Consider the following 19,104-nt stretch of genomic DNA (forward strand, 5'->3'; position numbering starts at 1 on the left):
TGAAATCTTCCAACAACACCTCTGTTTGAAGTTGTTCCTGCATTAAATAACATGTGACTAACTTCAAAGTGCTGGACCCTCTGGCCTTATAATGCATTTCATTCACTCTATGTTAAGTGTTGAACACCTACTGTGTGCTTGTGGTACAAGGGGAAAGACAGCCAGAGTCCCAGAAGCTGCAGAGGGGCCTGTATAGAAGCAGTATAGCAGAATTGCCCAGGGGCCTGATGGAGCTGAGGGACGTGTCCCTTCTAGGCCAGAGAAATGAGAGGTGATATGAGAGGTACAGGTCAAAGGGCATGTTGGGGTTGTGGGAGTAAGCCTGGGAGCCTAACACCTCCTCATTAGCTCTGGAGATGCCAAAGCTGGGGAGGGAAAGTAGTTAATTCTCATAGCCCATTTGGAAGTCTGGGTGATCCTCAAGTTTGTAGCCACTTTGATATCAGAGTTACTTTTCATTTACCCTTCTTGGCAGCTTTCATCCTTTCCCTCTTTGAGCACTGAAGGAGCTCCCAGGAACATGGGGGTTACTGTGAGCCTGTATGCTGGTGCCCAGCTTCCTTCTGACACAGGTAGGTAAAGGCTGAAGAAATGTGTTTGTTCTACTTCTTTCAATATGCCTTTCTAGAGAACACTCTCTTCATAGAGCTCACTCTGGGAGCTGCTGACCACACTTGACCCATAGGCATGTTTGGTTTGGGCCATATAGTTTAAACATTTTTTGAATTGGTTGTCAAAATTTAAAATTTGGCAAATTTTATGTAATAGCCCAGATTTTTGGCTTCTGTTGAAAAGTAGGAAGATCTGGCAGTCCCAGGCCTGCATTCCTGCCTGGCTATGGTGGGCTGGAGCTGGAGAAACTATACCCTCTAGCAGGGCTCGGGAGTTTCCACTCCCTGTGGTCTCATACTTGGTCTTGCTCTTTGCTTCATCACCTACATAACATTCTCACAGCCCCAGAGGTGTTTATATTTTGGACTACTGTATCTTATGTTCTCCGTTCCAGAAATGTAGAGCATTCATCAGTGAGAATGGTCTTTGTCCCAGGTGGCTGTATGATTCAGACCCCAGGTGAGGGTTGCAAATTCATCTGTGAGCTTTATAGTGCCAAGCAGGTGGGAGAAGCCCAAGGTGCAGACATGGAAAGGCTGTTTGATAGTATCATTTGGGGAACTAGAGTCCTTTGTCTCCCTGCAAAGCCTGTTTCACAACCCACTCTTACTAACATAATGTCCCATGGGCTGAGGTGTGCCTGGAAACATACAGGTGGACAGGCTCCCTGTGGGATTATATAGTTCTGTGTTCAGAGGAAGTAGCCCCATGGAATAGACCTCAGACTGAGCTAAGTTAGGCCTAGTGCCCCATGTTCAAACTGTAGGTTGTGCTGCCTCCTGCCTTCTTCCTCCACACAGGCTGAGTATGTTGTATATGCTGAACAGGTTCTGACTTTCTACGCCTACATTGCTGAGGCATGTCTGACACTACATCCTGCCAAGTAGCTAGTAGCTGTTTAGGAATAATGAGCTCTGATTGCTTATTTTCACTATGGAAATCACATAAGTAGGACCCCAGAATTACCAATGTTTTGAGAAAAATAATGACTTAGAAAATAAATCAAGTGTAATGGTATATATCTCAAGTCCCAACAACTCAGGAGGTTGAGGCAAGAGGATTACTGGAAGCCAGAAATTCCCAACAAGTCTGGGTAACTTAGTGAGATCTTGTCTCTAAAACAAACAGAGAATGATATTTCCCAGGTATCTTGATAGCACTCACCCCTCCTGCTTCAAGGGATAAGGTACTCTCCTAAACCACAGGCTGTTGCTGGGCATATCACAAACTGATTAGGAGTGGCTATATTTGCGCTGGTTAGATGGATGCTAGCCAGAGAGCTAGGCATCTTGTGAAGGATCACAAATTGGGGACCATTGCAGGCTTTAGACAGGAGTCCAAACTCTAGGTGTGCTTTTCACTCTGCACTGTGGGCCCTTTCCCCAGCTCCTGCTCATGACCCAGAGTGGCCTGTGGTGATGGATCAGAAAGTTCAGAAATTCCCCATGCCTGTAATGTGTATTGGGCCCTGGTTGGTCAGTAAGCCTATCTATTCATTAGTGTCAGGAAGGTTCCCAGACTTCATCTTGATCCTGCCTAGTCCTCTGTGCCCACCTTATCTCAGAGCCATAGCATGGGGTCTGTGTTTGGGCCTCAGACATTACCATGTGAAGTTTGCTTCAGCTGCTGGCTTGGGCACTGTTCATAGTTGCATTCCCACATCCCCTCTCAGTGGTTGTCCAGAAGTTCTGCATCCATATTTGGAGATTCATCTGTGTTTCCCCTTCTTTCTCCAGCCCCTCAAGGTATCTGCCAAAAGTCTGTATAACTCATATCATCTCCCAAGCTGTTATAGTATATGAAGGCAAAGCATAACTTAGTTATTTTTGAATACAGATTTTTTAGCAGAAGTAAGAAGTGTGGTGGGGGAGTTTTTATACTCACTGGACGAAATAGACAATATTTCCTGAAACAGGAGATATGAACCTCAAAGAATTTAAAATAAAACATTCATTTTATTATTTTTTTTAAAGAAGGAGAACTGGGGGGGGGGGGGAAGTAGAATAGTCAGTCTTTTTATCCTAAGTACAGATGAAATTGATTAAACCTTAAAGACTGGCCTCCGCACACCCGGTTTATTAATTGAAGAATTTCCTCTTACCCAGAATGGGAAGTTCACATTAACATTGAGCTTGCCCTGAGTGCTGGTGACACTTGAGAACTGAACATTTTCCACAATCCTATTTTCTCTTCGGTGCTAGAGGAAATCCTAAAATGGCTAAAATGGGGGAGGGGAAGAGGGAGCAGAACCCATACTTTTAAGGAAGCCTTCTTTCATTTCCTTGTAAAGCATGAAATCAAATTATAGCTTGTGGCCCACAATTATTTTATTTCTACATTTCAAATTCCATTTTCTGCTCCTTCTCAATGCTCTTGAACAGGGGCTGTACTGTTGTACAAAGTCAGCTGAAGAGATTACCCCAGATAGACTGTGACACAGTAGCTTAAGGAAGCAAGCAGTCAGGCTCCCCTGCTGGGTCAGGACCAGGCCCCATGAACCCTCCTACATCCGGAAGGTCCATGGCATCATTGCTTCTGTCCAGGGAGCCTCTGCTCTGTGTGCAGACCCTGGCTGTACCTCTAAATTCAGAAAGGGCAGCATGTGCAATTTTCAGAGGCTCCCAAGTGTTAGTGGTAGGAGGTAGCACAAGGTGAGGCTGGTACTGATGTTCTGCTGCTGGCTTCTGGGGGCTAAAGAAATACCTGTTTTGTAGACTGCAGACCAGCTGTATCTGCTGCAGTTATCTATCAGGGTTTATTGACTCACAAAAGAAGGGGTGGGAGGCTTAGTGGACTCTCACCTAAGATTCCAGCTGCTCCTCCCAGCTGTTTGTATACAGTTCTCTCCCTAGTGTGCTGAGGCATTAGAATCACTTGCTAGTCTAGAGGTTGGAAGACATTAATTGAAAGAGCTCCCTCCACCTGTGTAGCTATAGGGAAGCTGTCATTAACACTGGGTGACAACTTTTCAGTGCAGCTACTTTGGGGTCACCAGAACTTCAGCCAGTAATCTCTCACCCATGCTTTCTAAGTAAAGTCAATAAACTCATTGGTTTTTCAGGGGGACTTTGGAATCATACTTTGTGTTGTTGTTATTGAGGCTGGGTAGACATTGATTATGTCTCTGCCTGGAACTCTCCCTGCCCTTCAGCTCTTGGTCAGTAGTGTAGTTTTCTCATCTGTAAATGGGGTGACTCAGTGCCAGGCACTGTTAATTCTGTCTTGGGTCCTTTTTTTTAAATTTCTTAAGCAAATGAATACTTTTATTAACATGTAAGATTTTGTTTTCAACAGGGTAAGGGTTCTTTTACTATGGTCATTATTACATTGTTAATCCAGTAGATAAATCATGGGATTTGAGAGTGGTTTTACTAAAATTTTTCCCCTGGTAGTTCTAGGATATCTTCTTTTATGTGTGGGCTGTCTGTTCATTTCCTCTCCTCAATTTTACTTCACCTTCTTCTTCCTTCTTAAATCCACAAGCTTCCTCCTCTTCTGTCTTTGCTCAAATGGGCACTGGACAAGTCCCTTCCATTGACCTGCTGTATATCCAAGCCACCTTTCCCAGCATAGTTCTGAGCTTGCCTGTCCTGTGTTCTTGCCCAACTGGAAATCCATTTGCTGTGTTAGGTGTTTGCTTTTTACTTCAAATCACTGGCTCATGATGGATTGGAATCCTGTTGTTTTGGCTGTGCAGGTATGCCAAGCTCTTATGGAAAGCCAGGACTCTGAAAGTACTCCATCATCAGTGTGCTGCTAGCTGTTGACCTCTCTGGTACTTTCCATTAAGTTTTTGGTGTTCTTATGATTAGTTTGAACTTCATTCTGTTTGAGGCATTAAGGTTAGTAGTATAGTGTGATTGTTAGGACTTTATTTAGCCTTTAGATTTGTCTTTAATTTTTTTATTCAGAAATGTTTATGTTGATGAATTTACTGACTTCCTATTTTCACCTCTGAGCTATGTACCCTATTTGGGTATGTTTTATATTTCTTTATATTTCTTTCCCATGCTTTTTTCCCCAGTACTTTTGTGTCTTTATGTTTGAAACGTTTTGTTTGTCTGTTTTGAGACAGAGTCTTTCTATGTAGCCCAGACTGACCTCAAACTCATAGCAGTCTATCTGCCTCTGCCTCCCAAGTGATGGTATTAAAAGTGTGTGCCACTGCCATTCTTGGCTGAAATATTTTATTAAATTGCACTTATTTACTCTGTGTGTCTGTGTGTATGCTTGTGCGTATCATGGCAGGCAGGCATGTGGTCAGAGAACAGCTTGCAGAAGTTTGTTCTTTTCTTCCCATTGTGTGGGTTCTGGGAATTGTCTTAGTGGCAAGTGCCTTTATCCATTGAACTGTCTTGCCTGCCCTTATGTTTGAAACTTTGATTAATTTGGAAGCATGGTTGGTGTAAAGTATAAACTGTAGATCAAATTTTATTTTTATCAAGATGCTGACTGCTGCCCCTAGCTCAGAGTTGTGAGGTTGTCCTGATTTATAGATAAAGAGCTTGGAGAACAATGGCTACCCACTTGTGACTTCACAGACTACAAAACTGGACATCCTGTTCATGCCCTCTGCTCTGGAGCTTTCAGCCAATCCCCAGCCTGCATACTCTTTTGGCATTTTTTGTTTGTTTGTTTGTTTGTTCTTGGCCAGAGTCCAACTCCTGCTTTTCTTGTCCATTCTGTTGAAAATTTTTTTTGATCTCCTACATGGCTTCCCTTTGTTGTCCCTCCTATATCTCCCTGTAGACATGGCTGGCATTGTTCTTCTGTGTGTATCCTTAGGTGGTGATAAATGCAATGGTCTTAGATGGCACGTGTGTTCCAGGGGACACTGGCAGATCTCCTTCACTTGAATCTGCTCTCCTTTCTTTGCCACCTGCAGGACCTTGCCCACCTGTTCTTTGGGGTGTCTTCAGGTTCCCAGAGGTCTCAGGAATGTGGGATTTTGGCCATCAGGCAGCTAGTGATAGGGAAAGGGAAAAAAAAACTTTGAAGTCAGACAATACTTGGCTCTAGTATTTCTTTGGTTGTGGATGACTGCAAGCTTGTCATCAGGTTTGTTTTTAGGGAAGTAGAAGAGCCTCTACCACATGGGGCTGAAGTGAGGATCAGGGCTAACTAGGAAGTCACAAGTTCAAAGTTGATAGGAGCCTACACTGGTGTAAATCCAGGGCAGGGGTTCATTGGAATGGTCTGCATAAGGTATAGCTCAAAATTCATCTCTCAGGGATCTTCTCCTTGGCTATGTTAAATATAAGCCCAGTCTTAACCACATCTGCTAATTTGTAAAGATTTTACGTAGACTTCTTGAATGGTTGGTGTTAGCTACGCATCTACTCGTCACAATACTGTGCAGGCTAAATGACTCTTGTTCCAAGCCTAGGCTTGGCTCCATCTGGTTCTTTCTAATAGTGGCTGCTGCTTTGGGGCTTTTGGCTGACTGGGCAGCCCACAGATCCAACTGTGCCTGGGTTGGCTCTACTCCTACCCTGGCATTCTGGGGATGAATACCTGGACTGTGTCCTTTGGACCACTTGATCCACTTGGTCTTCTACCTCAGGAACAGGAGGCTTTGCTGTTGCTTATATCTTAAATTCCAGGTGGCAGGGAGATGTCACTATCACCTTCTGAGCCTTTCCCACAGGGCTCTCCACCCAGGATTTGGCTAAGATGTTTAGAAGGTCAGTTGTAGGTCAGTTGACACAATAAGAATACCCATCCCAGTGGCAGATACAGTGCTTTAGGCTGCCACTAAAAATTGATGCCTGGTAAGGGGACACCCCATATACTACTTGGTAGGAACTGGTGGTAGCATTCCTTTCATGTTTCATTGATGTTGTATACCCAGGCCTGTGGATATATGTAAGCAACATAGGAGTCCAAGGGTTTCACGGAAGTCCCATATCATCCAGGCCTGTCCTATTTCAGAGAAACTATCCAAAGAGCAAAAATCAGAAATGCGCCAGCCATTACACACCCTATTAGATTCTTCTTAACAGAGACAAATGGTCACAACATGATATAAATCTACACATACATGAATGCATATACAGCTAGAGTCAGTGTAGCAACAGCTGCAACCTGTGATGACATCTGACCAATGTTGGTTTCTACCTGTTAGCAAGGTGGTTTTGGAGAAATTATCTAACTTGCCAGATTCATAATCCCATTTACCATAAAATGGAAAGACAGGTAGTATAATGAGTAATGAATTAATACAGTATAGTGATGATGGGACATCCCTTTGCAAGCCATGACCCTCTTCTAGACATGCCTTCTAGACCTGGTCTCTATCCTGAGCATCTACTGGAGCAGGAGCCTGTGTACATTCACTACCCATTGACCCAAAGAGGGTTTTGTGGTTCTGGGCTGAGATCTTGCTGGCATGATATGGAGTAGTCTGATGGAGCAATGTCAGTGGACTGAGCTTCATTCCCTCAAAATCTTTGCTCCTTGACCTTGACAAGATTGTCAACCTTTCTGAGCCTTATTTTCTCTTCTGTAGTCAACCTCTTTATTGAAGGATGAGCTGCAGCTAAACCAAAAGGAACATAGACCTCCACAGCACATGTAACAATAACAGCTATAAAAATAGGCAGTGATGGCTGGAGGCATCCTGGAGGCTGCTATGGCCAGGTGCCACCCTAACTTAGGTACAGTCATCTTTTCCCTCCTATAGATCAGAGAGCCGGGGAGCTAGTTCCCAGCACCCATGTCAGGCAACCCAGAACCATCTATAACTCCAGTGTCAGAGGATCAAATGCTTGTGGCCTCTACAAGACACACACACAGTTAAAAATAATAAAAATAAGATCTTTTAAAAAATAGGATAAGTTATCACCGCAGCTTCACATAGATGACATTAGTATGTTTACACTGTAACTGTGTACCTAAAAAGTCAACAGCTGAAAACAAAATTTTTATTATTTTAAATTTAATATTTCTTCTTCTTAGAATGTCTGCTTCTTTTGATTTTTTTAAAAAATATGATTTTACAGATGCTAAAATATGTTTAGTTTTTTATGTCATTTCCTCGCCAAAACATTGTTTTCCGAACAGTTTTTTCTTCAATCCCTGGAAGAAAATTATATCTCACAGATAAGTCAGACTTTGTTAAATGCTGACCTTTGTAAGTTTTTTGTTATTTTTATTTTTGAAATGATTAAGATATGTAATCTACAGAATTGAAGATTGTAATTTTTTAAAGTAGGGAGAAACTTTAACCCTGTCATAATTGCTCTGCAAACCTTTTAAGGGTTCTGTGGTCGGGATGGCTGATGAAAAGCTCTGATAGATGGCTAAGTATAGAGGGTCCCTTGTAAGCCTTGGATTTTTTTTTCTATTTCCCACCCACTCACTCACTCTGTCCCTCTAGTTTCAGGGTGATTTTCTACCCTGGGTTCATGGGAATTGGGAAGGACACTGTCTGATTCATTCCATGAACATACTAGAGAGTTTGAAAAGGCAAGACAGGCAGGCCAGTTGTATCACTTCCTGTTGCCTGATCAAATGTCTGATGAAGAAATGGGAGGAACTAGGAACTGCTGCTAGACACTGGGTATTTGCCTGGAGCTGACCCCAGTTTCCAGTGGTGCCCTTGTTCTCAGTGTGACAGTCAAGTGGCCTTGACCTCTGCTTTCCTTAGAAGTTCCCAGTGCTGCCCATGCTGCAGAGAATCTCCTGGAACAGAGATGTGTGCTTGCTGCAACAAAGGCCACTTATGGATGCCAGATAAGACTGCAGATGAAGCCTTTCTGGCTCCTGGTGCTTGGGTACTGGCTACACCAAGCACCTGGGTGAGGTGATTAGTTTTGTCTTCCCATTCTCAAGGATGAGGGAGGGCCTGCTGTGTGGAGCTCATGAGTAAACTGGAGTTCATCATGAGTTAGCCTCTCCAGCAGCCAGGCAAGTGAGGCTCTATTGATAGTTTTATGTACTGTTGGAAAATTGGATTTTGAGAAAAAGAACAGAGGAGGTGGAGAACATTGCTTATTTATCCAAACATGGGCTTATTAAACAGTGTCATAGCAGGGTCTTGTGCTTTACACAAAGATTGAAAGACCAAGCTTCAAGTGAGAACTCAGTTGGGCCAGAACCATGGGCAGTAAGGCACAGGTGAGCATCAATATAAGGTGCCTTGGTTCTCAAATGGACCCTAGGTGGCAACTGAGGACAGGGATTTGTTGTCCCCCACAGGGACAGGCAGATTGTGCAGCACAAGAGGTAAGAATTCAGGTATAGTTGTTCAGATCTCTGCTCTGATGCATTCACTGTATAACACAGTCACTCATTCTGTGTCTATACAGTTTCCTTTTCCTCATTTGTGAAGTCCTTGTGGGGCTGATGTTCTGAGAACCTGGACAATTGGAATTAGCCCAGTACCAGTGTTCTGCTTTGAGTCTGTGCAAACAGGTGCTCAGGCCATGACACACATCCTCTTCATGGTTTGCCTACAGACTTTAGTTCCTCTAGTAGCTGAAGAACCAACCATGTGACCCTGGAACCAGGGCCAAGGCTTACTATATGTGGGAACATTTGTAGGTGGCTAGATGCATCTTATTGGTGAGATGGGCCCAGAGAAAAGAGAACACATACAACTAGAGTCGAGGTTTTGTAGCCTGTGGTGGTAGGCCATGGTAAAACTACTACTGGTTAAAAAGAAGGAAGATCACATTGATGAGTTTTTGCGTTTAGGGGTCAATGGAGTCTTTTAATAGCAAAGCAACTCTGCCAGGTCTTTGCTTCATTCTTTGGCTTAAGTTCTTGTAATTTTGCTAGCTTTTAATAGATTCCTTACACTCCTATTTGAAATGGAAAGAAATAGTGTGTGTGTGTGTGTGTGTGTGTGTGTGTGTATGTGTGTGTGTGTGTTTGTGTGTGTGTTTCATTCCTACCACTCTTTCTCTCTCTATTTTTTTTTCTATATTCCCTTGGATATGTCACATATTGAACAAATGCTCATTCATCTGCAGGGCTCTCACAGGCACAGTTAGAACATGCTTTACTCTGCCCTGTGCTCTTCTCCCCACTGCAAATTATTTTATAGTAGTAAAAGGATCCTTTATTTTTGTCACTGGTGTTGTGCTATTCTATTTCATGATATACCTACCTATTTTAAGTTTGTTCCCTACATTCACAAGGTCTCCAACTTCAGTAACAATATATGTGTTACAAATGTGTCCTGTGTGTTAATGAGTTTGGCTGGGTCAAAGATTTATATGCATTTTCTTTCCATTTCATTTTATATATATGGGTGTTTTGCCTGCATGTATATCTGTACACTATGAATATAATACTCTCCAAGGCCAGAAGAGGGCAACAGATCTCATGGAACTTGAGTTATAAGATAGTTGTGAGCCACCATTTGGTTGCTGGGAATCAAACCCGATCCTCAGCAAGAGCAGACAGTATTATTAACTACTGGGTGATCTCTCCAGCTCCAATTACATACATTTTGGTACTCATCTCCAAAATGTTTTTGTAAGTCTAAAGGTCTCCAGCACTGTGAATCAGTTATGTATTTTTAGTAAGTTCTTTTGGATGTTCTAAAGTTCTAAAGAATGGATTTTGGAAAGCCAGTCTAAGGAAGCATCCCAGATAACAACTGGCTAGAATTGGAATGGAGATGGTTACAAGAGGCAAGTTGGTATCCATTGCATAGTGGGACCTTTTGCTTCCATTCTGTGGAAAGCTTCTGTTCATAGAAGTGGGAGAAGCAGTATCTCTTTCAAAGCAGTAAGAGGGATTTGGGGCACTGCCTACCAAGCAGTGACTTAAACCAGGACATGGCTGGTTTGATGCTGCTGCATGCACCTGTTCTTCCAACTGTATTGTATCCCTGCCTGACCAGGTAAGATAGAAGAAGAGGCCTGCAAAAGAGGACACCTTGGCCATGTCAGGCCTGCAGACACACTGCCATTCCTTGGGGCTGGGGCTTTAGCCAGTACTAAATAGGCGGCCCCTGAGAGCAGCAGGTGGATTACTTTAGCAGTTCCCTTTGGCACCAGATGGCCTTGTGACCTAGAGCATGTACTGCCATGTTTTGAGCCTTTCTGTACCTAAAACAGGGTAACAAAGAATGAGCATTGCTGGTGTGGCAACCATGGCCAGCTTTTTTCTAGTGCCCCTCTGCCCCAGTAGTAGGTGGGATTGGTCATAAGACTCACTTTCTTTCTTTCTTTCTTTCTTTCTTTCTTTCTTTCTTTCTTTCTTTCTTTCTTTCTTTTTTTCTTTCTTTTGTGGGTGCAGCAGAACTTTATTGATGGTATTCAAGAGAGTAGGGAGGGCTCCCTAGGCCCTTATTATTATGGGGGTCTGGGATGGAAATCGTGAGGGAGATGCTCAGTGTTGGGGGCTGAGTTGGGATGAGACTCTTCAGCAACTGAGGGCCTCTCTCTTGCTCTCAGTGTCCTTGCTGGGGGGAGGTGGGTGGTCTAGGGTTTCTTACTCCTTAGAGGCCATGTAGGCCATGAGGTCCACCACCCTGTTGCTGTAGCCATATTCATTGTCATACCAGGAAATGAGCTTCACAAAATTGTCATTGAGAGCAATGCCAGCTCCAGCATCAAAAGTGGAAGAGTGGGAGTTGCTGTTGAAGTCACAGGAGACAACCTGGTTCTCAGTGTAGCCCAGGATGCCCTTTAGTGGGCCCTCAGCTGCCTGTTTCACCACCTTCTTGATGTCATCATACTTGGCAGGCTTCTCCAGGCAGCATGTCAGATCCACAACAGATACATTGGGGGTAGGAACACGGAAAGCCATGCCAGTGAGTTTCCCATTCAGCTCTGGGATGACCTTACCCACAGCTTTGGCAGCACCAGTGGATGCAGAGATGGTGTTCTGGGCTGCCCCACGACCATCACGCCACAGCTTTCCAGAGGGGCCATCCACAGTCTTCTGAGTGGCAGTGATGGTATGAACTGTGGTCATGAGCCCTTCCACGATGCCAAAGTTGTCATGGATGACCTTAGCCAGGGGGGCTAAACAGTTGGTGGTGCAGGATGCATTGCTGACAATATTGAGGGAGTTGTCATATTTCTCATGGTTCACACCCATCACAAACATGGGGGCATCAGCCAAAGGGGCAGAGATGATGATCCTTTTGGCCTCACTCTTCAAGTGGGCTCTGGCCTTCTCCATGGTAGTGAAGACTCCAGTAGACTCCACAACATACTCAGCACCAGCATCACCCCATTTGGTGTTAGCAGGATCTCGCTCCTGGAAGATGGTAATGGGCTTCCCATTGATGACAAGCTTCCCATTCTCAGCCTTGACTGTGACATTGAATTTGCCATGGGTAGAGTCATACTGGAACATGTAGACCATGTAGTTGAGGTCAATGAAGGGGTCATTGATGGCGACAATCTCCACTTTGCCAGATCCTGAGCAGAAGGCAGCCCTGGTAACCCGGCGCCCAATACGGCCAAATCCGTTCACACCGACCTTCACCATCTTGTCTAAGGGATGGGGCTAGCACTGCATGAGAAGATGCGTCTGTCTGTAGAACAGGGAGAAGCAGAGAGCCCAGACTCACTTTCAGAGCAAGCTTCTTCAGACTTGTTAGTGATCATAGTGTGGTCCTGAAAAGTCTCTATGAGGAGATCTTGTAAATGGAGGCTATAATTACTGTTCATTTCAGAGGGGGCTGTGTCTCTTTTCCTGCTTTTTCTAACTTACCCCTTTTCTCTTTCTTCTAAATTATTGAAAATACCTCTAACTTACCTTACAGAGGGCATGGTCACTCTGCTTCTAAACACTTGTGCTTCTAACATAGTAGTTGGCACTTTCCAATCACTAACACCTCTGTCATATGAGCACCTCCTATTGTCCAGCTCAGACATGCTATAAATGTATACATAGCCAACTGTGCATACAGAAGTTCTGGATGATCCAACATCCTAGAAAGAACAGAAGCTCCACAAACAGGTTGTAGTACCAGTGGTACTATAGATGGTGAGCATCAGGCTTTGAAGCCATTGTAGGCAACCCAATATTGTGGGGGAAAATGACCCTCTTACCTTTCCATACATTGATGGAGAGCTTGTATAATAAAAGCCTTGCTAGGGCAGGGAGCTAGGTATTGGAGTCTTTCCTGGTCAACATCTCTTGCTGGGTGAAATGAAAATGAGAGCAGTGGTCCAGCAGGGAGGTGAAGGGCTCTGGAGCCAGGTATTTCTTAATAAAACTCAGCCCTACTGTGCACAGCCATGGGGCCCTGAAAAGGCCTTCAGCTTCCTCACCTCTCCTGGTGCTCTTCTGGCTGGATGAGGTTATACTAGTTTGTATACTCGTTTGGACTGGCCAGGAAGTATCAGCCATTCCTCCCAGTCTGTCCACTATTGCCATGCTGGGACTAGGGTGGTGACCTCCTATGACTAGGATGGTGACTTCTTGTGAGGCTCACTAACCCAACTCTTCTAACCTTTCTTTTATTGCTCCAGGTGCCCAGATCATTGATTTGATGATGCTCGTGATTGATGTGACCAAGGGAATGCAGACACAGTCTGCAGAGTGCCTTGTGATTGGCCAGATCGCCTGCCAGAAGCTGGTTGTGGTGCTGAACAAAATAGACCTATTAGCAGAAGGGAAGAGACAGGCAGCGATTGACAAAATGACCAAGAAAATGCAGAAGACTCTTGAGAACACCAAGTAGGTTTGCTAATGAGAGTTCAATGTAAGGTGGTTTCTCATTTAACACTTTGGGCAGGCAGGTCAGCCTTACATCCTGGTAAGTAGAGTATGCCTGTTCACATAGCTGCTACTGCATTAAGCAAGACTAACATGCCTTTTAGAATTCCAGAAAGCACTGGAACATAAAGAAATGGGGCACCCTCACTTGTGGGAGAAGCACAGGTGGTGTCCTGGTGAGCAGTCTTCAATCTATCAGTTCTGAGCACTGGTACATGCTCCTGTGTATGTACTGAGAGCCAGCCAGGTACAGGGCTATACTTTAGACCTCAGATGTGTGCCCAGCTTTCAAAGCCTTGGAACCTAGGGCATGGGTCCTATGCTGTCCATGAGAACTCAGACCTCAGTGCTGGAGCCTAGGTATCATGTTCTCCAACCACCTGTTTTGTGATGCCTCCCACTGTCAACCCAGGACAAAATTGCCAAGCTTTGTAAATGGGTGACTGCTGCTGCTGGCAGCCAGAGCACTTGCTTTATCTTGAGAGAATGAGAGAGATCAAGAGAGTGAGGGAGCAAGGGGAGGGGGGAGGGAGAGAGAGAAAGAGAGATTGAGAGATATCATGTTCCTAAGGAACTCTGAGCAGGGAGTAATCAAATGAGGTTTCAGACCATCACTGGTTATAGGAGGAAAGCTAGCCTGGTTAGCAGATTCAGGCTCCAGGAGAAAAAAAGAGGAGGTGGGTCAATGGTTTGCGACGTTTTCCCAGGGAGAAAAAGGCTGTCTGTGGTTGAGACTGTGTAAGAGGAAGGAGGAGAGATGTAGGAAAGATGCAGGAAAGCCCAGTTGCCTCTATGCAGATGGGGCAGCAAGGTATTATTAGAGCTAAGGGCAGAATAGGAAGTAAGAGGTGAAGATCATCTGTTTGCTCAGGGGCCACAGAACTTACTGATTCTGATGTGGCCAAGAAAATGAGTTAGTCACTTTGCTGAGCACACAGGGCTGGCATGCCTTGTTGTTTGATGGCTCTCCCTCTTTGGCCATTCCTTTTGGTCAGTTCTGAAAAGCCGTCACTGGGAAACAGGGCTTCCTCCTCTATGCTATGTTGCCTGAGACAATATCCTCTTCCCATACCTCTCCTTCTCCAGCCTGTGGAGGGCAAGTAAGTAGAGAGTGGTTTTGTTTCCCTGTCATAAAGATTGATATGCCTTCCCATTTATGATTTTTTTTTTCTGATCCAACACCTGCAGCTCTCCCTCAGATGCTCAAGTTGGTTAAATTAAAGCTTCAGCTCTGTGAATGGGCCATATATGTCATAAAAGATTTCCTTGCTCTGCCTTTTGTTAGCAAAATTCATCAATCTGATAAAATCGACATATTTAGATAAGTGTTGCATAAGAATTCAGACTTCGTTATTCCTAACGGAAGTGGATATGAGAGTGTAAAAAGGAAGATAAAAATTATATCTCCTTTTTAGTGAGTTATTGATCTCCCTGCTGTTTGATTTACTTGTCAGAAAGGGGTGAACACATTTTTGGAGACTTGCATAAACCCCAACAGTGTCAGCTCACTTCAAATGAACGGGGCCTTCAGGAGTCCAAGGGCACTTCTGAAACACTTGCAGCTCTGACCAGTCACAGGGAGGGGAGAGTGTCCCTTGTTTTTAAGTCATCTTTCCTATTTTAATGTATTGGCTGGAGGCCAAATTATTACTTTACAATATTAAAAGAGGAAATTGTCCTCAGAAAGGTATGTGAGCCCTTTCTCTCCTCCCATACCCAGAGGCGGGGCAGGAGAGGGCAGAGCTGTTGCTTGTGAGTGGAGTCTTGGGGTCCTGTGCTCAGGCTGAGTTTGAAGAGCTCTGCTGCATCATTTTCAGTGGTCATTTCCTTCCGTTTGCTGTCTTTGTTAACTAAATGTGAGAAACAAAAATGTGGAATGGTGGACGCCAGCATGGTCAAAACCTTAACAATGTTTAAGACAAAACTTATTTTTCTTTACTTGAAATTTTACTTTTAGTAGAAGAAGTTGAAAATAGAAAAAAGTAGTTAAAGAGCAGGGCTACCTAGTGATTTCTTTTTTAATAGCAGTTACTGACACCTTTGGGCTGGTGCTCTCTCTCCTATCTTTTTAGAAGTATAGCATTGCTTCCACACTTATTGATCCCAGCACTTTGGAGGCTGAGGCAAGGGCATTTAGAGTTTGAGTTTAGCTGGGATCACAGGTATGTGACACCTGCACTCTTCCAAGTTCTTTTGTTTTGTTGTTGTTTTGGTTTTCTAAGTTGTGGTAGAATACACTTGAATACCATTTTACCATCCATAGATAAATAACCCAATGACTCAATGCATTCAGTATATATATATATATTTATATATAACTAGACCTTTCTGTGGTCCTTGTCAACTACTCCCAGGCAGTAACTACCTCCTTGCCCCCCATGCGGACTCTTTTCTGCTCTTTATCTTGATGATTTGCCTGACTCATAGTCTTTTATGGATTTAAGTTTTGTCTATGATTACAGCTGTATCAAGATACTGTTGCCAAGGCTTAGCCTGCTTTGTTTTATTTGTGCCATGTGTTTTTCTCCCTACTGTATACCTGCCATTAATGGGCTGTGGGCTACTCTTAGCTGTTGGAATGATGAACTGCTGTGAACTCTGATTTCTGTCCTAGATCTATGTACCTAGGTATTTAGGAGTTGGGGCAGACTTGTTCAGGAGTTCCATTCACACTCCCAACAGCCATACGTGAGGGCTCCAGAGTGTCTATAGTCTCTCAACACTTGCTGTTTTCCTTGAGGTAGGGTCTTACTGTGTACCCTAAGCCTACCTGCAACCTACAGCAAGCTCTTTCCCCAGCCTCTCACTTTAGTGCTGAGATTATAGGTTAAGACTACCACATCTGGCTGTTTGCATTTCCCCCCAGCTGTCCTTCTTTGCCAGGTAAGAAGTCACCTTACTGCAGTTAGAGTTTTGTACTTCTATTGTGGCCGGTGCTGAGCATGTAGTTGGTATCTCTATATTTTTGTAGAGAAATAGGTGTTTATATCCTTTGTCAAGCTGTAAAGTGAGTTGTTTTCTCATTGTTGAATTGTAGGTTTGCACATTAATCTCTTATCTGAGATATAATGGGAAAGTATTTTCTCCTATCTTGTAGGCTTTTAACTTTCTTTAATATACACAAGTTCTGAATCCTGGTGAAATCTCATTTTTCTAGCTGTAGCTTTAGCTCTTGTGTCTTGGTTGTTGGTCTATTTGATTGTCTTTTGTAGTGGTGTGAGTTAAGAGTTGAGTTTCCTTCTTTTGCATGTAGCTTTCCATTTTTTTTCTAGCACCATGTATTGAAACAATATTCTTTCCTTTTATCATTGCTAAAAAATTAACCCACCATCTAGACTTAGCTCTTGGCTTTCTGCTCTTGTATTAGCTACTTTTCTTCTGTGGCTATGATAAAATACAAGAACCAAGTCAACTTATGGAAGAAAGTTTGTTTGTTTGTTTGTTTGTTTGTTTGTTTATTTGACTTACTGTTCCAGAGGGATAAGAAGAATCCATCAATTAGGAACAGCAGAGATCCAGGGACACAGGCCTGGTGACACTGTGGTGGGAGTAGCTGGGGAGTAGAGAGGTCAGTGCAGAGCGCTCGGAAAGTGTGCCCCCACCCATTGGTTCAGGGGAGAAGGAACCCTGCCATAGGGTCTCAGTTTCCACCCGGCAGACCCGTTGTGTACAGAACAGGCGCTCAGGCCATCTGCTACCAGAAAACAACAAAGATCCAGGGACACAGGCCAGGTAAAAGGGAGAGACGGGGACCAATCACTGACAACAAGACCACATATAATCACAGACAACAAGATGGAAAGAAAAAAGCGAAAGAACTTACCCCAGGGAAACCAAGACAACCTGGCAACACCAGAACCGACCTCGCCCATCACAGCAAACAGCGGAATGCCAAACACTCCAGAAAAAGAAGACTCAGACCTAAAATCATACCTCAAAATGTAGATAGAGATCCTTAAACAAGAACGGGAGGAAAAGCATAAAGAAATAGAAGCTTTTAAAGAGGAAACAAGAAAAACACTCAAAGAAATCAAAGAACTAGAGGAAAACAGAACCAAAGACATGAAGGAATTGAAGAAGGAATTTAAAATGGAAATGGAAACAATAAAGAAAACACTAAAAGAGACAACCCTAGCGGTAGAAAACCTAAAAAAGAAATCAGGAGTCACAGATGCAAGCATTTCCAACAGACTACAAGAGATGGAAGAGAGAATCTCAGGGGCCGAAGACAACATGGAAAACATAGACAAAACAGTCAGAGAAGATGTAAAAGCCAAAAAGCTCCTAACCCAAAATGACCAAGAGATCCAGGACACAATGAGAAAACCAAACCTGAGGATAATAGGCGAAGAATATCAAGTAACCGGCACAGTAAATATCTTCAACAAAATCGTAGAAGAAAACTTCCCTACCCTTAAGGATGAGATGACAATGAGCATAAAACAAGCCTACCGAACTCCAAATAGAGTGGAACAGAAAAGAAATTTCTCCCGACATATAATAGTCAAAACAACAAGTGCACAAAGCAAAGAAAGAATACTAAAAGCAGTAAGGGAAAAAGTTCATGTAACATATAAAGGCAGACCAATCAAAATCACACCTGACTTCTCAACAGAGACTATGAAAGCTAGAAGATCCTGGACAGACATCATGCAGACACTAAGAGAACACAAGTGTCAGCCCAAGCTGCTATACCCAGCAAAACTCTCAATCACCATAGATGGAGAGACTAAGATATTCCAAGACAAAACTAAATTTACACAATATCTGACCACAAACCCAGCACTACAACGAATTATAGGTGGAAAACCCAATACAAGGAGGGAAACAACATGCTAGTAAAAACAAGAAAATATCTAGGCAAGAAAACCAAAAGAAGAAAGACACACAGGCACAATTCAACCTCTAAAAGCAAAAAATAGCAGGAAACAGCAACCACTATTCCTTAATATCTGTTAACATAAATGAATTCAATTCCCCAATAAAAAGATATAGGCTATCAGACTAGATACACAAACAGAATCCAGCATTTTGCTGCATACAAGAAACTCATCTCAGAAAAAAAGAAAGACACTATCTAAAAGTAAAAGGTTGGGAAAAAACCTTCCAAGTAAACGGCCCCAAGAAGCAAGCTGGAGTGGCCATTATAATATCGAATAAAGTAGATTTTCAACCAAAAGTTATCAAAAAAGATAAGGAAGGCTACTTTTTACTCATTACGGGGAAAATTTGTCAGGAGGAACTCTCAATCCTTAACATATATGCTCCAAATACAAGAGCACCCATATTCATAAAAGAAACCCTACTACAGATCAAAAATACATTGCACCCCACACAATAATAGTGGGAGACCTCAGCACCCCACTCTCATCAGTGGACCGATCATGGAAACAGAAACTGAGCAAGAACACAGTGAAACTAGCAGAGGTTATGAACCAATTGGAATTAATAAACATCTACAGAATATATCACCCTAAAACAATAGAATACACCTTCTCAGCACCTCATGGCACCTTCTCCAAAATTGACCATATAATCTATCACAAAACAAGCCTCAATAGATATAAGAAGATTGAAATACTCCCATGCATCCTCTCAGATCACCATGGTCTAAGGCTGGTCTTTAATAACAACAAAGACAACAAAAAGCCCATATACAAATGGAAACTAAACAATGCTCTATTAAATGATAACATGGTCAAAGAAGAAATAAAGAAAGAAATTAAGGATTTTCTAGAATTTAATGTAAACAAAAACACAATAAACTCAAACCTATGGGATGCAGTGAAAGCAGTACTGAGA

The 19,104-nt window shown here is 43.2% G+C and overlaps 2 protein-coding genes across 5 annotated transcripts in view; one reads left to right on the forward strand and one right to left on the reverse strand.

Annotated features, from left to right (window-relative positions):
- EEFSEC (eukaryotic elongation factor, selenocysteine-tRNA specific) overlaps positions 1-19,104 on the forward strand; it is a gene marked incomplete at its 5' end in the record, with an annotated part of 211,969 nt that overhangs the window by 61,980 nt on the left and 130,885 nt on the right. For all 4 annotated transcript variants that reach the window (XM_080932444.1, XM_080932446.1, XM_080932445.1 and 1 more), the window contains one exon: positions 13,056-13,263. In XM_080932444.1, coding sequence (XP_080788570.1) covers positions 13,056-13,263 — 208 coding nt within the window. The remainder of the gene's footprint in view (positions 1-13,055; positions 13,264-19,104) is intronic.
- LOC308432685 (glyceraldehyde-3-phosphate dehydrogenase-like) lies at positions 11,059-12,132 on the reverse strand (the record flags this gene model as incomplete). Its single annotated transcript, XM_080932452.1, has 1 exon — positions 11,059-12,132. Exon 1 carries the CDS (start codon positions 12,064-12,066, stop codon positions 11,059-11,061), a length of 1,008 nt encoding a protein of 335 aa, XP_080788578.1. The 5' UTR covers positions 12,067-12,132.

Source organism: Micromys minutus, assembly GCF_963924665.1.
Source record: "Micromys minutus genome assembly, chromosome: 18".
Classification (NCBI taxonomy): domain Eukaryota; kingdom Metazoa; phylum Chordata; class Mammalia; order Rodentia; family Muridae; genus Micromys; species Micromys minutus.